The sequence below is a fragment of the Petaurus breviceps genome, unplaced genomic scaffold (assembly GCF_028583685.1).
Source record: "Petaurus breviceps papuanus isolate PSGF00001 unplaced genomic scaffold, PetGlider_PUasm1.0 90779, whole genome shotgun sequence".
NCBI classification, from domain to species: domain Eukaryota; kingdom Metazoa; phylum Chordata; class Mammalia; order Diprotodontia; family Petauridae; genus Petaurus; species Petaurus breviceps.
This window is the reverse complement of record NW_027187344.1, coordinates 10,768,783-10,789,262: the sequence shown is the minus strand read 5'-3', so window position 1 is coordinate 10,789,262 and position 20,480 is coordinate 10,768,783. Positions and strand designations below refer to the sequence as shown.

The following is a 20,480-nucleotide window of genomic DNA, read 5'->3' as shown; positions in this document are numbered from 1 at the left end:
GCCGCCATACTCCGAGGCCGGAAGTGGTACTTTCTTACTGTGCCGGAGAGAAACGTGCCTCAGGCCTAGCAGACAACAAGAGTCATTTGCAGCGAAGACTGCACCTTTTATCCAGGCTTTACAGTAGTAGAATAGGAGAGAAAAGTGAATGTAGCTCTTTGAAAGGTCGGGAGAGCCCTAAGAGAATTAGAAAACAAAGTAGCTGATAGCCGGTGAGCGCGATCGAACTACTTTTGGCCTCTGCGCGGCTCCGTCGCAGCTGGTTGGGAGGTGAATTAACTTTGCCCTTTCTGCCTTTCGGGGTCGCTGCCATGGCGACGCCGCTCCGCCTGTCGCGGCTCCCAGGCCTACTACCTCGACTTCCCCTCGGCGCTTATCGCCCAGCTTCGACCTCGGCGGCTGTCCCCGGCGGCCGCAGTACGGGCTTGGGCCAGCTCTATCCAGGTCACATACCCACCAGCCCGCTACAGAAGACGCTGCTGGCGGCCGGCGCCGCCTGCATGGCGCTCTGTGATCCCTACCGCCACGGTGAGCCTGCCCAGCGCGACAGGGGACCGCGGAGGTCATCGTGCCCACCCATCTCATTGCACAGATGAAGAAACGGAGGCTCAGAGGCTAAGGGACTTCCCCGAGGTTGCACAGAAAGTAAAGTGACACCTGGCATTCAACTCTGTTTCTCCGATTCCAAAGGGGATGGGGGAGGGGAATCCTTTCCCCACATTTTCATGATGCCTTGACCCTTAGCCTGCAGTCCCTCAGCCTGGGGAGGAGTCGAGCAGATTATTGTTTAACTTTAAATTCATCCATTCCCTCCAGTGGGGAGATTAGGTCCCAGAGAGCTACTCGATAACCAAGTGACCTCTAGGATCAGGAGCAGAGCCAAGAGGAAACCTTCCGATTTCTGGTTCATGACCCTTGCAGGGTCACTTTGCTCCTAGGTGATCACTAGTGCCCCGGCGGGGATCCTGGTCTTCCTTTCTCCATCCTCTCCCTCTCTCAACCGAAGCCCCAAGTTTGATCTTGTTCCAACGCCCTTTTTCCTCTAGTAGGTCCCACCTGGAAGGGGATGCAGAAATCTTCTAGTCTAATCTCATTTTTCAGAAAGAAGTCAGGCCAAGAGAAATAGAATGAACTTGATCAAAGTTACACAAGTGCCCAAATATTTAAGGCCTTAGGAGCAGAGCCATGATTTGAATCCTAGTTTTCAGCTTCCAAATCTAATTCTCTTACCATTATTCCAGGTTGCCTAAGGTGAAATAGAGAATCAGTGGCAGAGCCAGAATTATAGAAATCAAGTTTGTTGATTCACAGTTCAGGGTGTTTTCCGCCACTCATGGTCACTAAAGCCCTGACCAGGCTACTGTGGTCTATTTAATATCTTGTTTTCCAGAATAAAGTCTGTAAAATTAGGAGGTTGGGGAGCGGCTACGTGTAGAAGTGAGTAAAGCGCCAGCCCGGAGTCAGGACGGGAGTTCGGTTCCGGCCTCAGACACTTAACACCCACACACAAAAAAACTAGCCGTGTAACCTGGGGCAAGTTACTTAACCCCAATTGCCCTCCAAAAGGCAAAAAAAAAAAAAAAATTAGTTGGTTGGTTTCAAATGACCTGGAAGGCTCCTTCTGCTTCTAACATTCTGACTCTGTACCTTCTATACCCCTCTTACTTTGCTTACTTGTCCCATCCCCCCAAGGTCTAAGTCCTAACCCTATTCAGTGCCCCTCAATGTGAGGTTCCTCCCCACTTTAGAGCTTGAGGCATCTCATTTTATAAACAAGGAAACAGACTCAGATTTGAGAAGTAATTTGCCTAAGGCCACATTTTTAGTTTATGGCAGAATCGGGACCAAATTTCATGCTTCCCAGCTTCTAGTCTAGGTTACTGTCAAATAATTCTTGCCTTATTTAATATCCTGCTAGCCAGTTTTCTGCCCTGTTAACACTAAGCCCCAAACCCCACCCCATCCAGTGCCTTGAACTGGATAGAGCCCCAACACCTTTAGAGCAAGATGGGAACCTTTTATGTCTCCATTTTATAGATGAAAAAACAGATCTAGAGAGAAGATGTGATTTGCTCAAAGTAAATAAATAGAAGAACTGGGACCAGAACCCAGGTCTTGTGATTCACGGTCCAATGGTCAATGTAGAAGCCCTGTTTTATGGGACCAGCATTTTAGTTTCCTCTACTCAGTCAGGCTTGCCTAATTAATCAAAAAAGTCCATTTTGGTATCCACTTTGATAATTAAACCCATATAATCTCATTACATAAAAATGGTTAATCTTAGTTGGGAAGAAGGAAAAGGAGAACAGTTGAGATTGTATATATTGTATTGATGAGGTGAACTTTAAGCCAAAATCATAATTTAGAACTGAATAGGGCCTTAGAAATCATCTAACCCAAGTCTTGTAATTTTCTAAAAGATCTTACTGAGGTCCAGAAAGAGAAAGTGACATTATTCAAAATCTCATAGGTAGTCAGTTGCAGAACTTGGATTAGTTAGTAAAGTCAATCTGTATAAAAGCTTAGAACAATGAGGTGATTAGGGTGGCCCAGGGATTCCCAGGGGTTGACAGTACCCAGGTCACTTAACTCCCAAAACAGTTCTCTGCCACTGATTGCTAAATTTCTGGGCAGGTTACTACTTTTTGATGTGTTTATTATTGTGCTCTCCAGCACCCTGCTGTAATGACTGTCCAAGGCACTACTAAGTCCCATCGAATCCTGTCTTTAGAGCACAAACAGAAAAAGAAGTCATCTATAACAATCTCATTTTGCAGAGAATGAGACAAGAAAAAGCAATTTGGGGCAAAGTGGTGCCAGATCTGGAGCCTTGGAATTGCAGTCTAATGAATTTTTTAAATGTACTGGTACATTTTGTTTTGACACAAGACACTTTATTATAGGATCATATATTTGGAGTTATAGGAGACCTTAAAATGCTCCCTTACAATGAATAATCGCCCTGAAACCATTTAGTGGCTGTTTATAGGAATAAGTTCTTAAATTTTAATACTAACATTGATATGATTCATCATAGTGCTGTTACCTCTCTACATTGACTTTGCATTGTTGTAGTTATTGAATTTGTTTTCTTTTGATTGTGCTTTCTTTACTCTGTATAATTTCGTAAGTCTTTACAATTTTCTCTGAATTCTTCAAATTTGTAATTCTTTGTGGCATAATAATACATTCATATGCCACAATCTGTTCAGCCATTTTCCAATCATTGGTTACATATTTTGTTTCCATATTTTTGTTAATAGTGAATAATACTGCTATGAACATTTTTGTATATCTGGTTTTTTTCTTACTATCAGAATACTCTTGAGATGTAGGCCTGGTAATGGAATCTCCAGGTCAAAAGGTATAAAAAATTTAGTAACTTTTCTTGCATAGTTCCCAATTGTTTTCCAGAATGGCTAAGCCAATTCAGTTTCACAACTAGTGAATTAAAATGTTTTTCCTACAGCCCTATCTATAATGTTCCCTTTCCAGTCTTTTAGTATCTTGGCTCTTTGATGGGTGTGAACTGATGCCTTAGAGCTTTAATTTACATTTCTCTATTTATTTTGAGGACTTTTTCAGATAATTAATAAGTTTGCACTCCTGCTTTTGAGAATTGTTAGTTCATAGCCTTTAGTAACTTGGGAAATAAATGTTTGTTTCAATTTGCATTTTGGATGTCATACTTTTATTTTACTTAATATAAAGATTTCCCCCAATTGATATCTTTTCTTCTAATTTGACTGCATTGATTTTATTTCTGCAAAAACTTTAACATTTTCTCTATTCAAGATTGTCCATTTTTTCTTCTGTGATCTTTCTTATACCATGTCTGATTGTAGTTTTTCTCCCATTCATAACTATGGAAGATATAACCTTCTCTTTTCTTATTTTTTAATGGTATGACTATTTATTTGTTTATCCATTTGGAACTTATTTTTGTATGAAGTATAAGATGGTGATGTAAATTCATTTTTTACCAGACTGTTTTCTCCAAGATTTTGTTCCCGGATTTATTGAGCACTAGACTTCTCTCTACACATTTGTATCTAGGTTTTATTCATCTTATCCAATTCAGTGATCTTTTCTGTTTTCTATCATGTACCAGGTAATTTTGGTAATTACTATTCTATACTCTAGTTTAAGATTTGATAACACTAAGCTACCACTCCTGCCTACTATTTCATTATTCTATTTCAATAGCTCTTACTATTCCTTTCCACTTCTTACTCCATGAATTTTGTTATTTCACCTAATTCTGTAAAGTAGCCTTTTAGTAACTTGATAGAGTACTAAATTTGGAGAATAATTTGAGTACTATTGTTTTTATTATATTGGCTTGTCCCAGCCATGAACATTGAATATCTTTTTAATTATTTAAGTCTTTTGTTTTTGTAAATCTTGTTTTGTAGTTGAAATTTTTTAAGTCCTGAATTTGTGCTGCCTGTACAATGCTTTTAGCACCACACCCTGCTATTAGATGATCACTAAGGTCCTGAACAGGTCAGGCCTGCCTTGTCTGTTTTTAGTATCCTGCTTGCTAGCCCTTATCTGTAAAATGAGGGGGTTGGAGAAGATGACCTAAGTCCCTTCCAGTTCTAACCTTCTTTAACTGCCCTATTCTGCTGACTCCCAGCCAGTGACCCACAATGTATAAATTCCTTCCAACACTTAATATAGATTGAATTATACAATTTGAGAACAGGAAGGCTTCTTAGAGGTCATTTAATTCAATCTCCTTATTTTAAAAATGAGGAAATTTGAGGCCCAAAGCCAGGAACTAGGGACAGATCCAGGTCCCTTGGTTGTTAGTTTAGTGCTCTTTCTACCACACTGTATTCTAGGTCTCAGGGAAAGAGTCACCTTCATAAATGCTGCTTATCTATGAACCTGTCACTCCCTGTTAAAATTCTTTGCACCTTTTAAGGCTCATCTCAGGGACTGTTTCCTCCATGAATGGATAAGATTCCTTCCTTGAATACCATCCCACCTCCTCCCACCTGAGAGTGGTATTTCCATCCTCAAAATTCTCAAATCACTTTGTATTTTTCTCCTTTTCACTTAATCCTATTTTGCCTTATGCTTTTTTGTATACTTGTCTTAATGCTTCTATTAAATTTCTTGAAGTCATAATCATTATAATTTTTCATCTTTATATCCTCATTACCTTGTACATGAATGTTTGGGAGGACCTTGACTTCTTTCACTTATATCTTATCACAGGGTTCTACACACAGCTCGGAATTTTGAGTTGACCTAGAGACTCCCCCATTCTTTCCACTTGTGCTCATTTCTGTCCTTTCAGACATGGTTGCTGTTCTGGGTGAGACCACAGGACACCAAGCTCTTCAGTCACTCAGGGATCGGATGAAGAGGGACCCCGAGGGTACCGAGATCCTGCAGTAGGTCCCTTCTTGGGCTTGGCATGGGTTTTACTTAATTGGAGGGGTTGGGGTGGGAGAATGAGGATTCTGATATCCCTCAAACCAAAGCAGAATGTTATAGTGGGGAAAGTATTGGACTTCAAACGCTGCCCTAGTCACTTACCAGACATGTGATCCTGGGCAAGTCACTTAGCCTTTCTTGGCCTCAGTTCCTCATCTGTAAAATGAAGGGGGTTGAATGAGGCAACTTCTCTGGTCCCTTCCAGCCTTGCCCCTATCCTGAACCTTATGTAAGTTATTACTCTGAGCTTTCCTCTACATAGAAACTATGCCTACTGGATAAAATCTTGATTCCTTATCATGGAAGACCCTCTACTCCCCACTTCTCCAGATGTTACTTCTTACACAGCTTTTCTTTAGCCATACTATTTCTATTTCTTGGAATGTTCCTCACTTTCCTTTCCAATTATTTTTATATCCCTTAAGACTCAGCTAAAGTCATGCCTTCTCCCTGAAGTTTTCCATGACTATCCCAGCCCACAGTGAGTTCTCGTTTCCTTCTCTGAACTTCTTTTTTTTTTTTTTTGCTTTTTTGGGGGGGAGGGCAGTTGGGGTTAAGTGACTTGCCCAAGGTCACACAGCTAGTTTTTCGTGTTAAGTGTCTGAGGCCGCATTTGAACTCAGGTCTTCCTGACTCCAGGGCCAGTGCTTTATTCACTGTGCCACCTAGCAGCCCCTTCTCTGAACTTCTTAAGTGTTCACTGTTAATACCACTAATTTTATGTTTCAAATATACTGCCTTGGAATAATTGTGATGGCTGACCTTTGTAGAGCAATTCAAGGTTTACACATATGGTCATATTAGATTCTTATAGCCATCCTGTGAAGTAGTGGCTACTGGTGCTATGGTTTCCCTTTTACAGATGAGGGAAAGAGTTCATAGACATACAGCTCCTAAGTGTAAGAAGTGAAATATGACTCTTTCCTGACTCCAAAACTCTTTATACTACTGCATACTGCCTTGCATCCTGTTGTTAATTATATTTTCATGTATCCTTTTTTTCTCAAAAGTTTCTTGCGGGTAGGGATAGTATCCCAAACCTCTTTTGCATCCCTTGACATTTCTTGATGAAGTCCCTTTCACAGAGTAGCGCAATAAGTGTATATGGATTGTGGCTTTCCTACCCTTCCACAGTTCTATCTAATTCATCCTCTCCTAAGGCCTAATCTAGCTGTCAATTTTATATAACCTAAGTGTCACTCATGTCTGGTAATCTTATTCACCCCTTAATTCACCCATTCTAGCTCCTGAATCTTCCCCTCTGCTTCTACAGGGAACGACCTCGAATCCAGCTCTCTACCCTGGACTTGAACAAACTCCGGACCCTACCAGAGGGCTCCTTTGGTTGGGAGTATGCCCACTTTCTTGATGTTAATGTGAGTGTTCTTCTCTGTATAGGAGGTTTTGCCCTGGGGGATGAGGGGAATAGATAGAGGTAGAACCAGGGGTAACAGCCACAAGCTACCATAGAAATATCCTGGGAGTAATTACATCACCCCTGACCTTTTGACTTTGAAGACCTAGGTTTTTATTATCTGGTTGTGCAGATTATAAAAGCTTCTCTCAAAGCTAAGAGAAGATTGGTAAGAGCATGGCCTTTGGCTCCTCTGTGTCCTCTATTCCCCCATTGCCCAGCAGCCATCGTTGCCCAGTGACCCCAGAGGGCCCCATCCAGTAGAAGAGAATACAGGGACAGTCTATCTGAGCATATTAGTCCTCCACTCTTTTCCCAGTCACTGAGGCTGCAGAGCCCCCTGACCTTACAGCCTTCATCTCCTGAAACCTTCTTAACCCTACATCCTATGACTACCCTTCGTGTTGACTTTAACCAGATATCACCTGCATTTTTTGAGAACTAGAAGATTTCTCTAATTCCTTGACATTATGGTTTTCCAACTTATCTCTCTGGTGGAGGTACCTGTCCAGAAAGTATCCCAGGTAGCTCTCTGGATTCAAGGACATGGAGAAGGCATAGCTTCTGACCCAGTCCCTAGCCCATATTGTAGCAACTAGCTATGACACAACTGTGCCGCCAGGCTCTGCTAACCTACAGAGGATGGAGCAACAGAATTGCCCTAAAGGTAATTAAGCTCAAGGTTCAAGTCTAGCTTCATGGAACTTGACATTAAGGATCATGCACAAAGATGTCATCAGGCTTCTACCTGTGGCACTCCACTAAGCAAATGCAGGCATCTCTTTCTCTCCTCAAGACAAAGACTGCATGGATGTGGGAAGACATAGAGACAAACTGACAAGTGAAGAGAGCAGTACTTCTATCAGTACTAAAGGGAGCTGTGATTTCATCAGCATATATGGGTGATCCCTTTGGTAATTCAGTTGACAATTCCTCCACACCTTCACACCTTTGTAGATGTCTTTGGGAGGGCTATGACTGAAAGAATTCATCCCCTGCAGAGCCTCTGTCTGAATGGAGTGACGGAGGTGCTCAGCCAACAGGCCATCAAAAGACAACTACTCAGAGCCTTTCCTGCCTGGTAAAACTGCTGGATCCTGTGCTCAGAGGAGAACTTGGGAGGAAATAATCCACAGAATAATTAAATGAAAATACTTGTCATGTATGCAAACAGACAGTCAAGTGCATTCAGTGAAGGGGTAGCCAGACATTTCTATGTTGAATCTGGAGGGTTCCACGCTGGACACAAGGGGGTCTAGTAGCAGAGGAGGAAGCTCAGTGTGCTATGTGCTATGTGCTAAAGTCCTATGGCTTCTATACACCTCATCAGCTCATACATGCCTTACTATTACCAGAGGGATTACCCTACTTCCTTGTATACCCCAGCCTTCAGTTTGTAATGTGCTTCTGTGACTTTTTCGTTTGCCCTTCAGTGATGTCCTTGATCTTCATTATAACACAGTTTCATCTAGAGACAAGTATTGGAGGCAGGAACTACACAGTGTGATTCTCTCTTCTCATTCCTATATACGGACCCTCCCCCTCCAACATAATAACCCTAAAGATGCCCCTAGGATCCCTATGCCTCTAGCAACAGCCTTTGAGATAATCATACCAGACATTGCTGGGTTTTTTAAATGTTTATCTAAATTAGTATGTGTGCCTAGAAGGCATTGGAGCCAAGGACTAGTGAGGAATAGCTGGCCTGTGTGAAATTGGTAGCAGAGGCTTAGGGGAGCTGATGTAACTAAGTAATGGGGGGGGGGGTTTCAGAGGGTATCGCCAGATACACGAGCGCCCACCCGATTTGTGGATGATGAGGAACTTGCTTATGTGATCCAACGTTACCGTGAGGTTCATGACCTACTCCATACCCTTTTGGGAATGCCTACCAACATGCTTGGTGCGTGAGTACTTATTCTGGTGGGCACAAAACCTGGGAGGTTGGGCTGGGGTGGATTATCTGAGCATCATAAATCCAAAGGGAAGGGAACAAGAATTGTGAAGGCAACAGACAAGAAGGGAGCCAATAGCATGCCCTGGCCAAACTAGACCCAAGAACTGGGTCCTATTAGGGCAACCAGGTGGGACTGGTCAGCCCCTAATCCCGCCTCCTCCAGGCTGGGCAGCCCATCTTGAGCATCACATACATGAATGAATGAATGAGCATTTATTAAGTGTTTATTATGTATAAAGCAGTGGGGATAGAAAAGGAGAGACTGTCCATGCCCTGAAGGAGTTCACAGTTAAATGGGGATGAAGGCTTTGGGAACTGGACTAGAAGTGGGAGCAGGGGGGCGTGCTGCCATTCCCCAGGTTCTTGGGCCTACCTTCACATCGGTGACATTGGCTCAGCAGTTAGTGGGGATGGAAAAGCTTGTGGGCCCCTTCTCCATGGTGGTTGCTGTCCTCAATGATGGTAGTAAGGCCTGGGCTGGAAGCAGGGCCAGTAGTTTGGGGGTTCAGTTTCAGGGCCATCTCTGTAAGGAGCTAAGGGGAAGAGATGGTGGTTTGCCTTTCCTGGCACATGGTGCTTCCACAATACAACGATGTGTAGCAGAACTACCCATAAAGTCCTGTCTCTATCACTACCTTTTTTTTTTCCTTTTGGCCAGGAGAAGTTGTGGTTAAGTGGTTCGAAGCCATCCAAACAGGCCTGCCCATGTGTATCTTAGGAGCTGCCTTTGGACCCATCCGACTCAGTGCCAAGTAAGCTCCTTTGTGGCCTCTTGTATGGGTGTCCAGGCAGGAAGAAGAGCTAGGGGACAGAGGGGCCAGAAATAGGAGCAGAAGCCAGAGCCACCTCAGTGCCTGCATTCAGACCTTAGCAATCTCTTTACAGCTAAACAGATATATAGGTGAAGTATGGGGTGGGGTTGACATAATGAATTCTTCCCTGTCCCCATAGGAAGCTGAAGGTGTTGGTAACAGAGCTGATTCCCTGGGCAGTTCAGAATGGCCGAAACTCCCGATGTGTCCTCAACCTTTACTATGAACAACGGTGGGAGCAGCCCATAGGAGCTCTTCGGGAGGAACTAGGAATCACTCCACCCCCTGCTGTGTGGCCCAGCCGTACCTAGGCCCCAAACCTCTGATTCGGCAGCTTCATGCTAACTCTGTGCCACTGGATAATGGGCTGCCCTGCCCAGGACTTTTGCGCTCTGTACCCAGGGACATCTAGCCTCAGATAAGGGGATGAAGAGAGTTCAGAAAGTGACCTTAAAGGGATATTCTTATATCCCCTTATCTCCCAACAGAGATATGAGAATAAAAGGAATCTACTTGTTTAGAAGAAATCTCTTCAGTAGGCTAGAAGCAGTCCACCACTACCTCCTAAGTGGAACTGAATGGGCTCAATACAGAGAATTCTATTGATTTATCAGGAATCTGTGGCTCTGTGAATTTGTTGAATTTACTCTCCAGTCACTCTGCTCTCAGCTGGAAGAATTCCTTCTACTTCATCTTACTTCTCCCACTGTTTCACCCTTTTCTCTCTTCCCTCCAAGTTTTTGTTTTTGTTTTCTGTGGTTTGAACAGAATACCAGGATGTCAGCTTTTTGGATCCAGAAATGTAAGGAAGGATGTTGTTTCCATAGTCTGAATAAAGCCCTCTTTCGGACCCAGAGATTTCTTTATCCTCTTCTTTTTTTCCAGATGACTTGCTGATCTAGGTGAACTCTAACCCATTGGGTGTTCAACCTTAGTGATCTGGGTGGAGAGAGATCCTAGATAGATCCTTTTATCTAGATTGCCATGGGGTTGGGCGGGGGGGGGGGAGTGTCTGGCTTGAGAAGAGTCTCTTTGTCCAAGAGTGACATAATCAGAGTAATGTCCCCCTAACTCATTAGAATAAAATCACCTCTCATTATAATATTCATGCTCTCATTAATTGTTAACATATCAAAGCAGAAATATTCACTCTTCCAAGCATGTTTAAACATTGGATCATCTCAGTGATTCATCTTTGGTTTCAGTGAACCACTGACCTTAGTTTACTGATTATTTGCTAGCCATAATTAATATATTTAATATTAATTACCCCCAAACTCTCTGCTCTCAGGCTTTTCATTTGTCTCCACAGGTGACTGGGGAAAAAAATCTCCCCAAAAAGTTTCTCTGATAAAGGTCTCATTTTTGAGAACTGATTCAAATTTATAAAAATAGAAGCCATTCCCTAGGAGATAAATGGTCGAAGGAAATGACAGGCAATTTCAAAGGAAGGAATCAAAGGCATCAACAATCACTTAAAATGTCTAAATTGGGGCGGCTAGGTGGCACAGTGAATAGGGCACCCACCCTGGAGTTAGGAGGATCTGAGTTCAAATCTGGCCGCAAACACTTAACACTTACTAGCCATGTGACTTTGGGCAAGTCACTTAACCCCAATTGCTCTGCCTTCCCCCCTCCAAAAAGCAAAAAAAAAAAAAAGTCTAAATTACTAATAATTAGAAAATTGTAAATTAAAGCAACTTTGAGGCTCTACCTCAACTATCACACTGGTAAAGGAGGGTTTGTGGGAAAACAAGCACATTAGTGCATTGCTGGCAGAACTGTGAGCTGGTCTAGTCATTTGAAAATCAGTTTGGAACCATGCCCAGAGAGTCACCAAACTACACGTCCCCTTTGACCTATCTATATCACTACTAGGCATGTACCCCAAAGAAATAAGAAAAGGACCTATATGTATACTTTTAAAAATATGAAGCAGCTACTTCCTTAATAGCCAAAACTTGGAAGGGGGGATGCAGTCTTTCTGCTGGGGAATGACTAAGCAAATATGTGAATGTAATAGAATATTATTATAAATCAACAACCATTTATTAAGCACCTACTATGTGCCAGGAACTGCCCTAAGCACTGGGGATATAAAGGTGAAAAAAAAAATCCATACTCTCATAGTGTTCACAGTCTAATAGGGAGACAACAAGCAAACAGTGATATACAAACAAGTATGTGTATATGTCTATATATATTTTCCATTATATTTAATATATTTGTATATATAAAAATGTATATATTATATGTATACATGTCTATAAGTACATATTTTTATAGGTATATATACATTATACATAAATACAATATATAGTTATGTTATATATGTTATAATTATGCTCTATATATAGATATATAAAATCTCTAGGATAAATTGGATATAATTAACAGAGGGAAGGCACTAGGATTAAAAGGGATCAGGGTAAGGCTTCTCATAAAAGGTGGGCCTTTTAACTGGGACTTAAAGGAAGCTGCGGGGCAGAGATGAGGAGGGCAAGAAATCCAGGGCAAATGCATGGAGTGTTAGGTACAACTTGCAAGGAGAACAGTGTTACCAAATTGTATGAAATGTATTAGGAAGTAAGAGGTAAGAAAATTGGAAAGGGAGGAGGGGGAGTCAGGTGTGAAGGGCTTTAAACAGACGATTTTGTGTGAAAGAGCCACTGGAGTTTATTGAATGAGGAATAGGGGGTGCAGTGGGGGTAGGAGATGTTACTTTGGTAACTGAGTAGATGGTAGACTGGGTTAGGGAGAAACAAGGCTATTGCAATGACCCAGGCATGAAGTGATGAGGTGGGGACAGTATTAGAGGACAGAGGGGTACGTGTTATTAAGGTAGAATCTACAAGACTTGACCACAGACTGGATATGGGATGGTAAGAGTGAGGAATCCAGGATGACACCTAAATTTCAAGCCTTGGGTGACTGGAAGGATGCTGTCACCATAAGAAATGATAGAAGTGGACAATTTCAGAGCAAACTAGGAAGACCTTTATAAAGTGATGCAAAACAAAATGAGGGCACTTTCTACAATGATAACACTATTGGAAGACTTTAGAACTCTGACTAATGCAATGATTAACCACAAGTCCAAAAGAATGAAGATCAAACATGCCACTCAACTCCTGACAGTGATGAACTTAAAATGCAGAAATAGACATGCCTTTTCAGCCATGGTGAATGTGAGAATTTATTTTGATAGACTATGTAAATATATATTGAAGCATTTGTTTTTCATTTTTTTAAAAATTGCTCAGTTTGAGGCAGCTAGGTGGCACAATGAATAGAGTACAGGCCCTGGAGTCAGGAGGACCTGAGTTCAAATCCAACTTCAGACACTTGACATGTATTAGCTGTGTGACCTTAGGGCAAGCCACTTAACCCCAATTGCCTCGCCTTCCCTCCTCCAAAAAAAATAATGTTCAATTGCTAGGCTTGTAGTAAGAGAGACAGATTAATTTTTTTTAATTGTTACTTGAAAAACTATTTTAAAAATTAATATTTGACTGGGGCTGGGGGAGAGGGAATGAGTTAGTATAGGCAGGAAATATATATATATATATATATATATATATACACATAAAGTTAGGACAATTGTGGGTGACAAACCTGAAAAGGACCTAACTTTTGAGGTTGATGTCAGGGAGGATAATCAGATGGTCCCCTAGTCTGTTGGAGATGTATAAGCATGATCTGACATAACTTTGTCACATGGTCTAATCCTCAGTTTGCTAATGTTCTGCTTGCAAGTGAGGGAGAATGGAGATTGGGATTCACAGCTTTAGTCCCTTTTTCCCTTTTGTTAGATGTGTGTGGACATTCCTGGCATTAGTCTGTGGTAGGCTAGTAAGCCAGACTAGGTTTCTGAAATTAACCAAAATTTAGTTGACCAAGAGGTCATTTAGCACCCACCCGGGCCATAATTCTATGTGTGTATGTGTGTGTATACATACACACGTACATACTTCCAGAGTCAGGGCAAACAGTGTTCCAGTGTCTAGTGTTCCTACAAAGGAATTATGCAAATCTAAATTAAATCCCCATTAAGCATGTTCAAGGCCCTATACCAATTCAGATTTCACAGAGTTTTAATTCACTTTTAAGCAATTTGACTGAATATTGGTGTTATTTCCTTTATATAGTCCTAAGTGAGAGGATTACAGATTATCATTATATCAGTATGTAGACCAAGCCAAGTGACAAATGCTAGAACCCTGAAGAGTACTTTTTAGGGACATCATGGTGTAGTCAAAGAACTGGAAAATGGCTTTGACACAGAGTAGCTGTGTGACCCTGGGCAAGTCACTTCCTTCTTTTTTTCTAAGCCTTAGTTTTCTCATTTGCAAAATAGGGATAGTAATACAGAATTGTGAGGAAAGTACTTTATGAACAAAGTTCTATACACATGTGGGCTATCATTTTTATAAGGTTGTTTTGGTTTTGTTTGTTTGTTTTTAGGCAATGGGGGTTAAATGACTTGCCTAGGGTAACATAGAGAGTAAGTATCTAAGGTCAAATTTGAACTCAGATCCTCCTGACTCCAAAGCTGGTGCTCTCTCCACTGTGCCACCTAACACCTCTATAAGTAAGCTTTTAAAAAGTGTATGATTGGACAGCACATTGGTGTTCAGTGCATGGGGGATATGGAGAGTCTAAACAAGTTGACTTCCCAGAATTTGGGCCAAACATAAGATTGCTCACCCTCTGAAACTTAAGCAAAACAATAATAATAATAATTGAATAAGCTCAGTCATCTGCAGAAATAACCCAACCTAAGAAATATGCTGAAAATAGGCTGGTAAGATTAGGGGGTTTCTTAAACAGAAAGACCTCAACGTAAAACAGCCTATATGAGATAAGGTGTCATCTTGGAAGTTGCAAAATGCCTGTTCTGAGGAAGTACTCTAAGAAACTTTGGTGGCTGAGGAGTGTATTTAAAAAGAGCAGAAGATAAAAATGTGTCAGCATTTTGGAGGATTAATCTTGCTAAAGCATAGTTTTACCATATTACCCCTTTGCTCAGAAATTTTCAGTGTCTCCCTCCTAAAAGTCTCTCAGCCTGGCCTTCCAGGTCCTCCAAGATTTGGCTCTAACCTACCTTTCTAGACTAATATCCCACTAGCTAGTACTGGCAGCCCTATACTCCAGTCAAACTGGACCACTCACTGTTCCTTGAACAGCCCTCTGGTTTCTCATCATTATGTCTTTGTTAATACACAGAGTTCTTGGAATGGCCTTCCTCATCCAGTTCCACTTGTCAAATTCCTGCCTATCCTTCAAGACACATCTTATCACTCTAGCTAGAAGTGATCTTTCCTTCCAAACTCTCATAGTATTTTATGTCTTTTATTGCTTACGCTAGTTCATTATAAATCAGAGTATAATTAGCCAGCTATCCCTCTTAAAACAACCAAGTCATCCAAGCATTGTTCTGGTCGAACCAATGGAAAACTTGTTTAAACAAACAAAGGTAATGTATGATCCTAAGCAAAACTCCTAGAAGATGATCAAAGGCAGTGCCCTGATCAGACCACTGGAGTATTGTGTCCTGGCTTTGGGACCGCATTTTAAGAGGGAGATTAGAAAACAAATATATTCAGATGAGAATGATCTACTTGAAGGGTCCAGAAACTTTATCATCTGAGGAATGCTTTTAAAGCAGGGAGGATGTTTACATTTGAGTGAACTGGGCAAGGTGGGGGTAAGGGGAAGTGTTATCTTCAAATAGATGAAGGGAAGGCAAGTAAAAGAGAGTTTGGGGCTTATCTTATGTAGCTTCAGAGGGGAGAACTGCCCCCAATGGGTGTAGAAATTACACGGGAGGCAAATCTCATGCTAAAATGAAATCAGTGCTGTCCCACAATGGATCAAGTTGCTTTGTTGCTGTCTTTGGGTCACTTGGAAATGTTTGCACAAAGGTTAAATAAACACCTGTCAGAGATGTTGTAAAGTCAATTACTTCTCTGGGTGTAAGGTTGTACTTGATCTTCATAGTTTCTTCCGAAGACAAGATTTATTGATTTTCTATGCCTGGAAACAAGGTTGCCTAGGTCTTCTAACTTGTGACAAGTAAAGGTCTTTGTGCCTTATTTTACTTTTTTTTTTTAATCAGGCTGCAGGTGGAAAAATAAGATGAGATTTGTTAAATGTTTCCATCTCCTAGGAAGACCATAGATTTAGAGCTGCAGGGGTGACCTTAGATATCCTGTAGTACAGCTCTCTTAGGAAATCAAGGCCTAAAGAATGACTTGTCTAAAGTTACAGTGAAAGTGAATGTCAGGATCAGGAACCATTTTATAGATGAGGAAATCGAGACCAAGAGAAATTAAATGGCTTGCCAAAAGTTTCATAATAAATATCAGGGTGAGGACTCAAACCCACAAGCTCCAGTTCCAAAGTACACTATAGAGAAGCTAGGGGGGTTCAGTGGATAGCATGCTGGGCCTGGGAATCAGAAAGACCTTAGCTGAAATCCAGATTCAGACCCTTACTAGCTGTGTGACTTTGGACAAGTCACAACCCCTGCCTCAGTTTCCTCAACAAGACAATAAAAGCACCTGCCTCCTAGAATGGTTATGAGGACCAAATGTGATAATATATTTGTAAAGTGCAGTGCCTAGCACACAATAGGAGCTATATGAATGCCAGTTATTTTCTTTCCATAGCACTATGCTGCCTCAACTATAGGAAAGGTGAGAGGCTGAATGGAGTGGATAGAGAGCTGACCTTGAGCCAGGTACCTGGGTTCAAATCAGGCTTACTAATTGTGAGGTTGATCTTCCCTTAACTTCTCACAGATTATTTCCTCATCAGTAAAATGGGTTGTATTGAGGGCTGTGCTTTGAATGCACTATGCACGTGTGAATAATTATGATGGTTGCTTCTTGCTTTTCAGGGAGGAAGAAAACCAAGAAGTCATGCAAGTCAGTAAATAGGTTCGAGACTGTAAAGTTTAGAGCCTGCAAATAAGCTTAGCTCAATTCTCTCTCATTTGACAGGCGAGGAAAACTAAGGCAACAGAATTGGCTTTTTAGTAGCAGAGATAGGGACGGTATCATTTCCCAGGCTATCACGCTGCTCTCTCCAAGAACAAACTTTGCAGGAAGGTGCGCGCCCTCCGGAGATCCCAGGACAAAGTTCACCTTTGGCAGTTATCTGACGCTTTTCTATTGGCTCCAGAGAAGACGGTGACCGGTCTTTCAAAATTTGCTCTTCAAGGGACCTGCTACATTTACAACAGAACTCCTACAGACTTTTAAAACGTTCGCGGAAGCTGAATGTACTTTTCAAAATGCGACTCTGGTGGGACTCGAACCCACAACCTTTGAATGACCTCACGAGTCACAGAGCTAGAAGTCCAATGCGCTATCCATTGCGCCACAGAGCCCGCCTGTTGAGAACAGGCTCACTTTTCCACCCTACATTTGGCTATCCTTTTCACTTTCCCCTCTCTCTTCAATCTCCTTTTCTAATTTTTCTCGGTGTCTGGCGGTGCTGTGCCCAGCCAGGGATGGCCCCAGCACCGGCTTCCAAAGTTTGCAAAACTTTATCCCAGGCTTAAGTCCCAACTTCGGACTTTCTCGGGAGAGTTAAGCATGCGGATCAAATTCGGGAGGAGAGGAAGAGGAAGCGTGCTGCTTCCTCTTCCTCTCCACACCGGGCGGTGGGAGACATCCAAGTGGCCACTCCGAGATCCCAGGGAATTGGACCCTAGGTTCCTCAAAAGAATTTGTCCCGTCTGAGCCCAAGGCAGGGAAGTGAGGGGAAGGGAGGAGAGGACTGTGGGAAGAAGACTACAACTCCCATTGTGCACTGCAGCGTCTAGCCAGGAGCGCGCGAGCTCTGGGGCGGCTCGCGCCCGTGCGCATGGCGAGGTGCGAGTCAGTTTCCCCGTCCGCTTTGCAGGGCTACCCGCGTTGCTGTTGCGGCTACGACCGCGGGGAGCGGGGGGGGAGGAGGAGGAGCAGGAGAATCAGGAGGTGCGGCCGAGCCTGGCGTAGCCGGTTTGTATGCAGGAGGTGGGCGGTGCAGGTGGTGGCGGAGGAGGGGGGAAAAAGAGGAGGAGGGCAAGCGGGAGGAGCCCGGCAAAGTCCTCGAGCCGCAGCCCAAACCCCAGCCCAAGCTCGGGGCTCAGCCTGGCTCCCGGCTCCCGAGGTCCACGCCGGCTCCCCGCCTGCAGCTGGGCCACCTCTGGAGAGCGCGGGAGGTCGCGCCCGGGCGCCGGGACGCAGCTGGGTGGGGACGAAACCGGGGGTGAGTTCGGTGCCCGCTGCGGGTGACCTGGAAGGGAGGACAGGAGGTTGCGTCCGGCTCCACCTGCGCGCAGCAAACCTCGGCTCCTCTCATCGAGCCGCGACGACTGGGCCGGCGCATCTCGGATGACCCCTAGGCCCCCTCGGTTGTCCAGGGATGGGCGCCCTGGATGCCAGGGGTGGGGGGCGAACCTCTCTGGGCCTCGGGATGGGTGTTGGCCGTCGGGCTGAGCCAATAAGGAGGGGTGGGTGTCGGGCGGGGCCGTTCGCAGAGCCGGGGAATCCTATAAGCCCCGTAGTCTGTTTGTCCATCTACATGTCTGTCTTCCTGTCTACCTGACTGCCTTTCAGCCTCCTCGCTTTGCTGAATTGCGTAGCCCAGGTTTCTGGCTCCCTCCTCCCAGCCCTCAGACCTGGGAGTAAAGGCTCCGGGCCCCACCCCACCACAGGCCTTTCCAGGACCTGGGACAGGGATGTCCAGCCCTTCCCCTGAACTCCTGTTCCCTCACCCAGGGCTGTGTCTTGCTTCCTGATGGGGAAGGGAACAGATAATCAGCAGACCCAGGAAACTTTCACCACCTCCCCCTCACTGGGCAGAAGGCAGCTTCTCTGAAGGAGAAGCAAACACTTTGGGGACAGGTGGTAGTATTTGGAGGAGAGTCTTTAAGGGCCAGTTAAGTATCTTTGCCCATTAACAGTCTACAGCCTAGCCAAGACCTGGAATGGTTTGGTACCTAACAGGTGCTCTGGTTTTGAGGACCTCCCCTGCCATGCATGGGTAGAGATGACTCTTTTGGGGAGGGGGCAGAGGGAATCAGTGCCCCTTTTACCACCACAACCCTTCCCAGCAAGTCTATGACAAGGCAAGATTGGAAACCAGGAGTCCTAAGTGTGGATGGCCAGCCAGAGAATATGATCCTGCCTCTGAGGTCAACATGGTAGGAACACCCAATCCCAAAGGTCTCTTTCCAGAATATTTCTGGCCATGAAGACTTATTGAGCTAACATAGAATTGGGTGGGTTCTCTACACTGCCTGGCCCATCCCTTCAGGCTTCAGATCTACTATCAAAAGCCACTCTGACAGGCCTGGGTCTTTATGTCACTTCCTCAGTGTCCCCAACTGGAGTCTAGCTTTAACTGCTTCTCTCTGCCCTCTAGTGGTCGATCTGGGCCACTGTGCCCGTTGGAAACACCTCCCATCCCAATCGGCTTGCTTCCTAGCCTGGGCTCCCCCTTTCCAGGAAGCTGCCCAAGCCACAGGACTCCAAGACTGAGTTTTTTTAGTAACTCCCCATGTCTCTGTGAGGGCCAGAAGCTGGAAGGAGAAGCACATCCCCTTGTGACTTTAATGGGTTTGGGACAGTGGAACTAGGCAACTGATATTGCCTAAGAAGGGGCCCTTGATGGGCAGAAGGTGGAGTCTGAGACTCAGATTCTTTTCCAAACTTTCCTTTGTTGTAATCCTGGTTTCATTTGGGTCTTCCTCTGTTATTCAAGGAGATAGGCTCTAGCCTTAAAAGAATGAAAAAGCCCGAAAATTTTCCCATTTGAGCTATCTTCCCTAACTCCTCTCCTCATACCAATAAAATGCTAGCAGGGACCTCAGTGATTATCTAGTCCTACCTTACCCCCTCCACTTTACAGAAGAATGAATGCAGGCCCCAAAACTCTAATTAAGTTTGTCAGGGTCACACAATTCATTAATGGCAAGTTGGATATTAGAACTCTAGCCCCTGATTCATATCTGACTCCTGTGCCATCTTCCCCCCTACCCCCACCCCCATCACAAAATAGAGCTAGATCCTAGAATCATCCCTCCTAGCCCTGCCTTGCTGTGTCCCATGCATGGAGTGATTCTTGTTCCTCAACCCCTACCCGTAAATTATATTAGGGAATATTGGGGCTTACCCAAAGGGCATTTACTCAAAGTGGAGGAGAGGGAAAGAAGGAAGACCACTAGTATGAATCACTGGACACTCTGGCCAGTGGCCTGTACTCCAGGGAAAGGATCCTTGGGGAAGATGGAACTGACTTACTATGAGGAGACCAGGGCATCTAATCAAAGAGGTGTGTTGGGGGAGAAGAAGCCAGGCTCCCAAGCCTTCAGGCAATGACCAGCTCTGATGCCCCACAGGCCAGGATGCTGTCCAAGGTGTCCCTGGTGGGGGTAGCTGTGCTCTCCAAGCTGGTGCTGCAGCTGCCATGGACACAGGTGGGCCTCTCTGTGCTCTGTTTCTACCTTGCCTTTGGGGGCTGGAGGTTCATCAGGATCGTCTGGAAGACCATTGGGCGCGATGTCTTGTGAGTACCTTCTCTTTTGACCCAACACCTAGGCTTCTACCTCTGGGTTCCTATGGTAACAATCTCTTCTAGAGACTCCCCTTGCCTTCCAGAGCAATAGGCTTACCTTTCCACACATCATAAAAGAGTTATTCTCCACTCCTCCCCACTTTGCCATGTTCCTTTTGGTATCTGAAGTCCAAAGATTAAAATAACCTGCCTAGGCAATCTCCTTGACTTTAGATTTCTGAGCCCTCAATCCTGGTTGCACTGGAGATCAGTTGATGGTGTTGGCTTGGGGGGGGGGGGG

General features: G+C 44.0%; 2 protein-coding genes and 1 non-coding gene across 5 annotated transcripts in view; 2 read left to right on the top strand and 1 right to left on the bottom strand.

The window, feature by feature from the left end:
• The first annotated feature begins 53 nt into the window (after nt 1-53).
• COQ4 (coenzyme Q4) lies at nt 54-10,487 on the top strand. The gene is made up of 6 exons (XM_069069506.1): nt 54-528; nt 5,309-5,405; nt 6,722-6,824; nt 8,636-8,765; nt 9,478-9,571; nt 9,771-10,487. The coding sequence occupies exons 1-6, from the start codon at nt 312-314 to the stop codon at nt 9,940-9,942; spliced, it is 813 nt and encodes a 270-aa protein (XP_068925607.1). The 5' UTR covers nt 54-311; the 3' UTR covers nt 9,943-10,487.
• Nucleotides 10,488-16,931: 6,444 nt separating this feature from the next.
• TRNAR-UCU (transfer RNA arginine (anticodon UCU)) lies at nt 16,932-17,024 on the bottom strand. The gene is made up of 2 exons: nt 16,988-17,024; nt 16,932-16,967 (listed from the first exon to the last, which is right to left on the bottom strand). It is a non-coding gene; the product is annotated as a tRNA-Arg (tRNA).
• Nucleotides 17,025-17,290: 266 nt separating this feature from the next.
• SLC27A4 (solute carrier family 27 member 4) overlaps nt 17,291-20,480 on the top strand; it is a 17,754-nt gene continuing 14,564 nt past the window's right edge. The window contains exons 1-2 of one of the 3 annotated variants that reach the window (XM_069069494.1): nt 17,291-17,511; nt 20,025-20,191. In XM_069069494.1, coding sequence (XP_068925595.1) covers nt 20,031-20,191 — 161 coding nt within the window. In that variant the 5' untranslated portion in view covers nt 17,291-17,511; nt 20,025-20,030. Of the gene's footprint in view, nt 17,641-17,694; nt 17,891-20,024; nt 20,192-20,480 lie in introns of those variants that run through there. The other 2 variants (XM_069069493.1, XM_069069495.1) reach the window with 2 other exon arrangements.

Bases quoted from the DNA above. Each gene is read 5' to 3' on its own strand.
- COQ4 (XM_069069506.1), top strand. From the start codon at position 312: ATGGCGACGCCGCTCCGCCTGTCGCGGCTCCCAGGCCTACTACCTCGA. The intron at 6,825-8,635 runs GTGAGTGTTCTT...GGGGGGTTTCAG, and splicing joins CCCACTTTCTTGATGTTAAT to AGGGTATCGCCAGATACACG. The intron at 9,572-9,770 runs GTAAGCTCCTTT...CTGTCCCCATAG, and splicing joins CCCATCCGACTCAGTGCCAA to GAAGCTGAAGGTGTTGGTAA.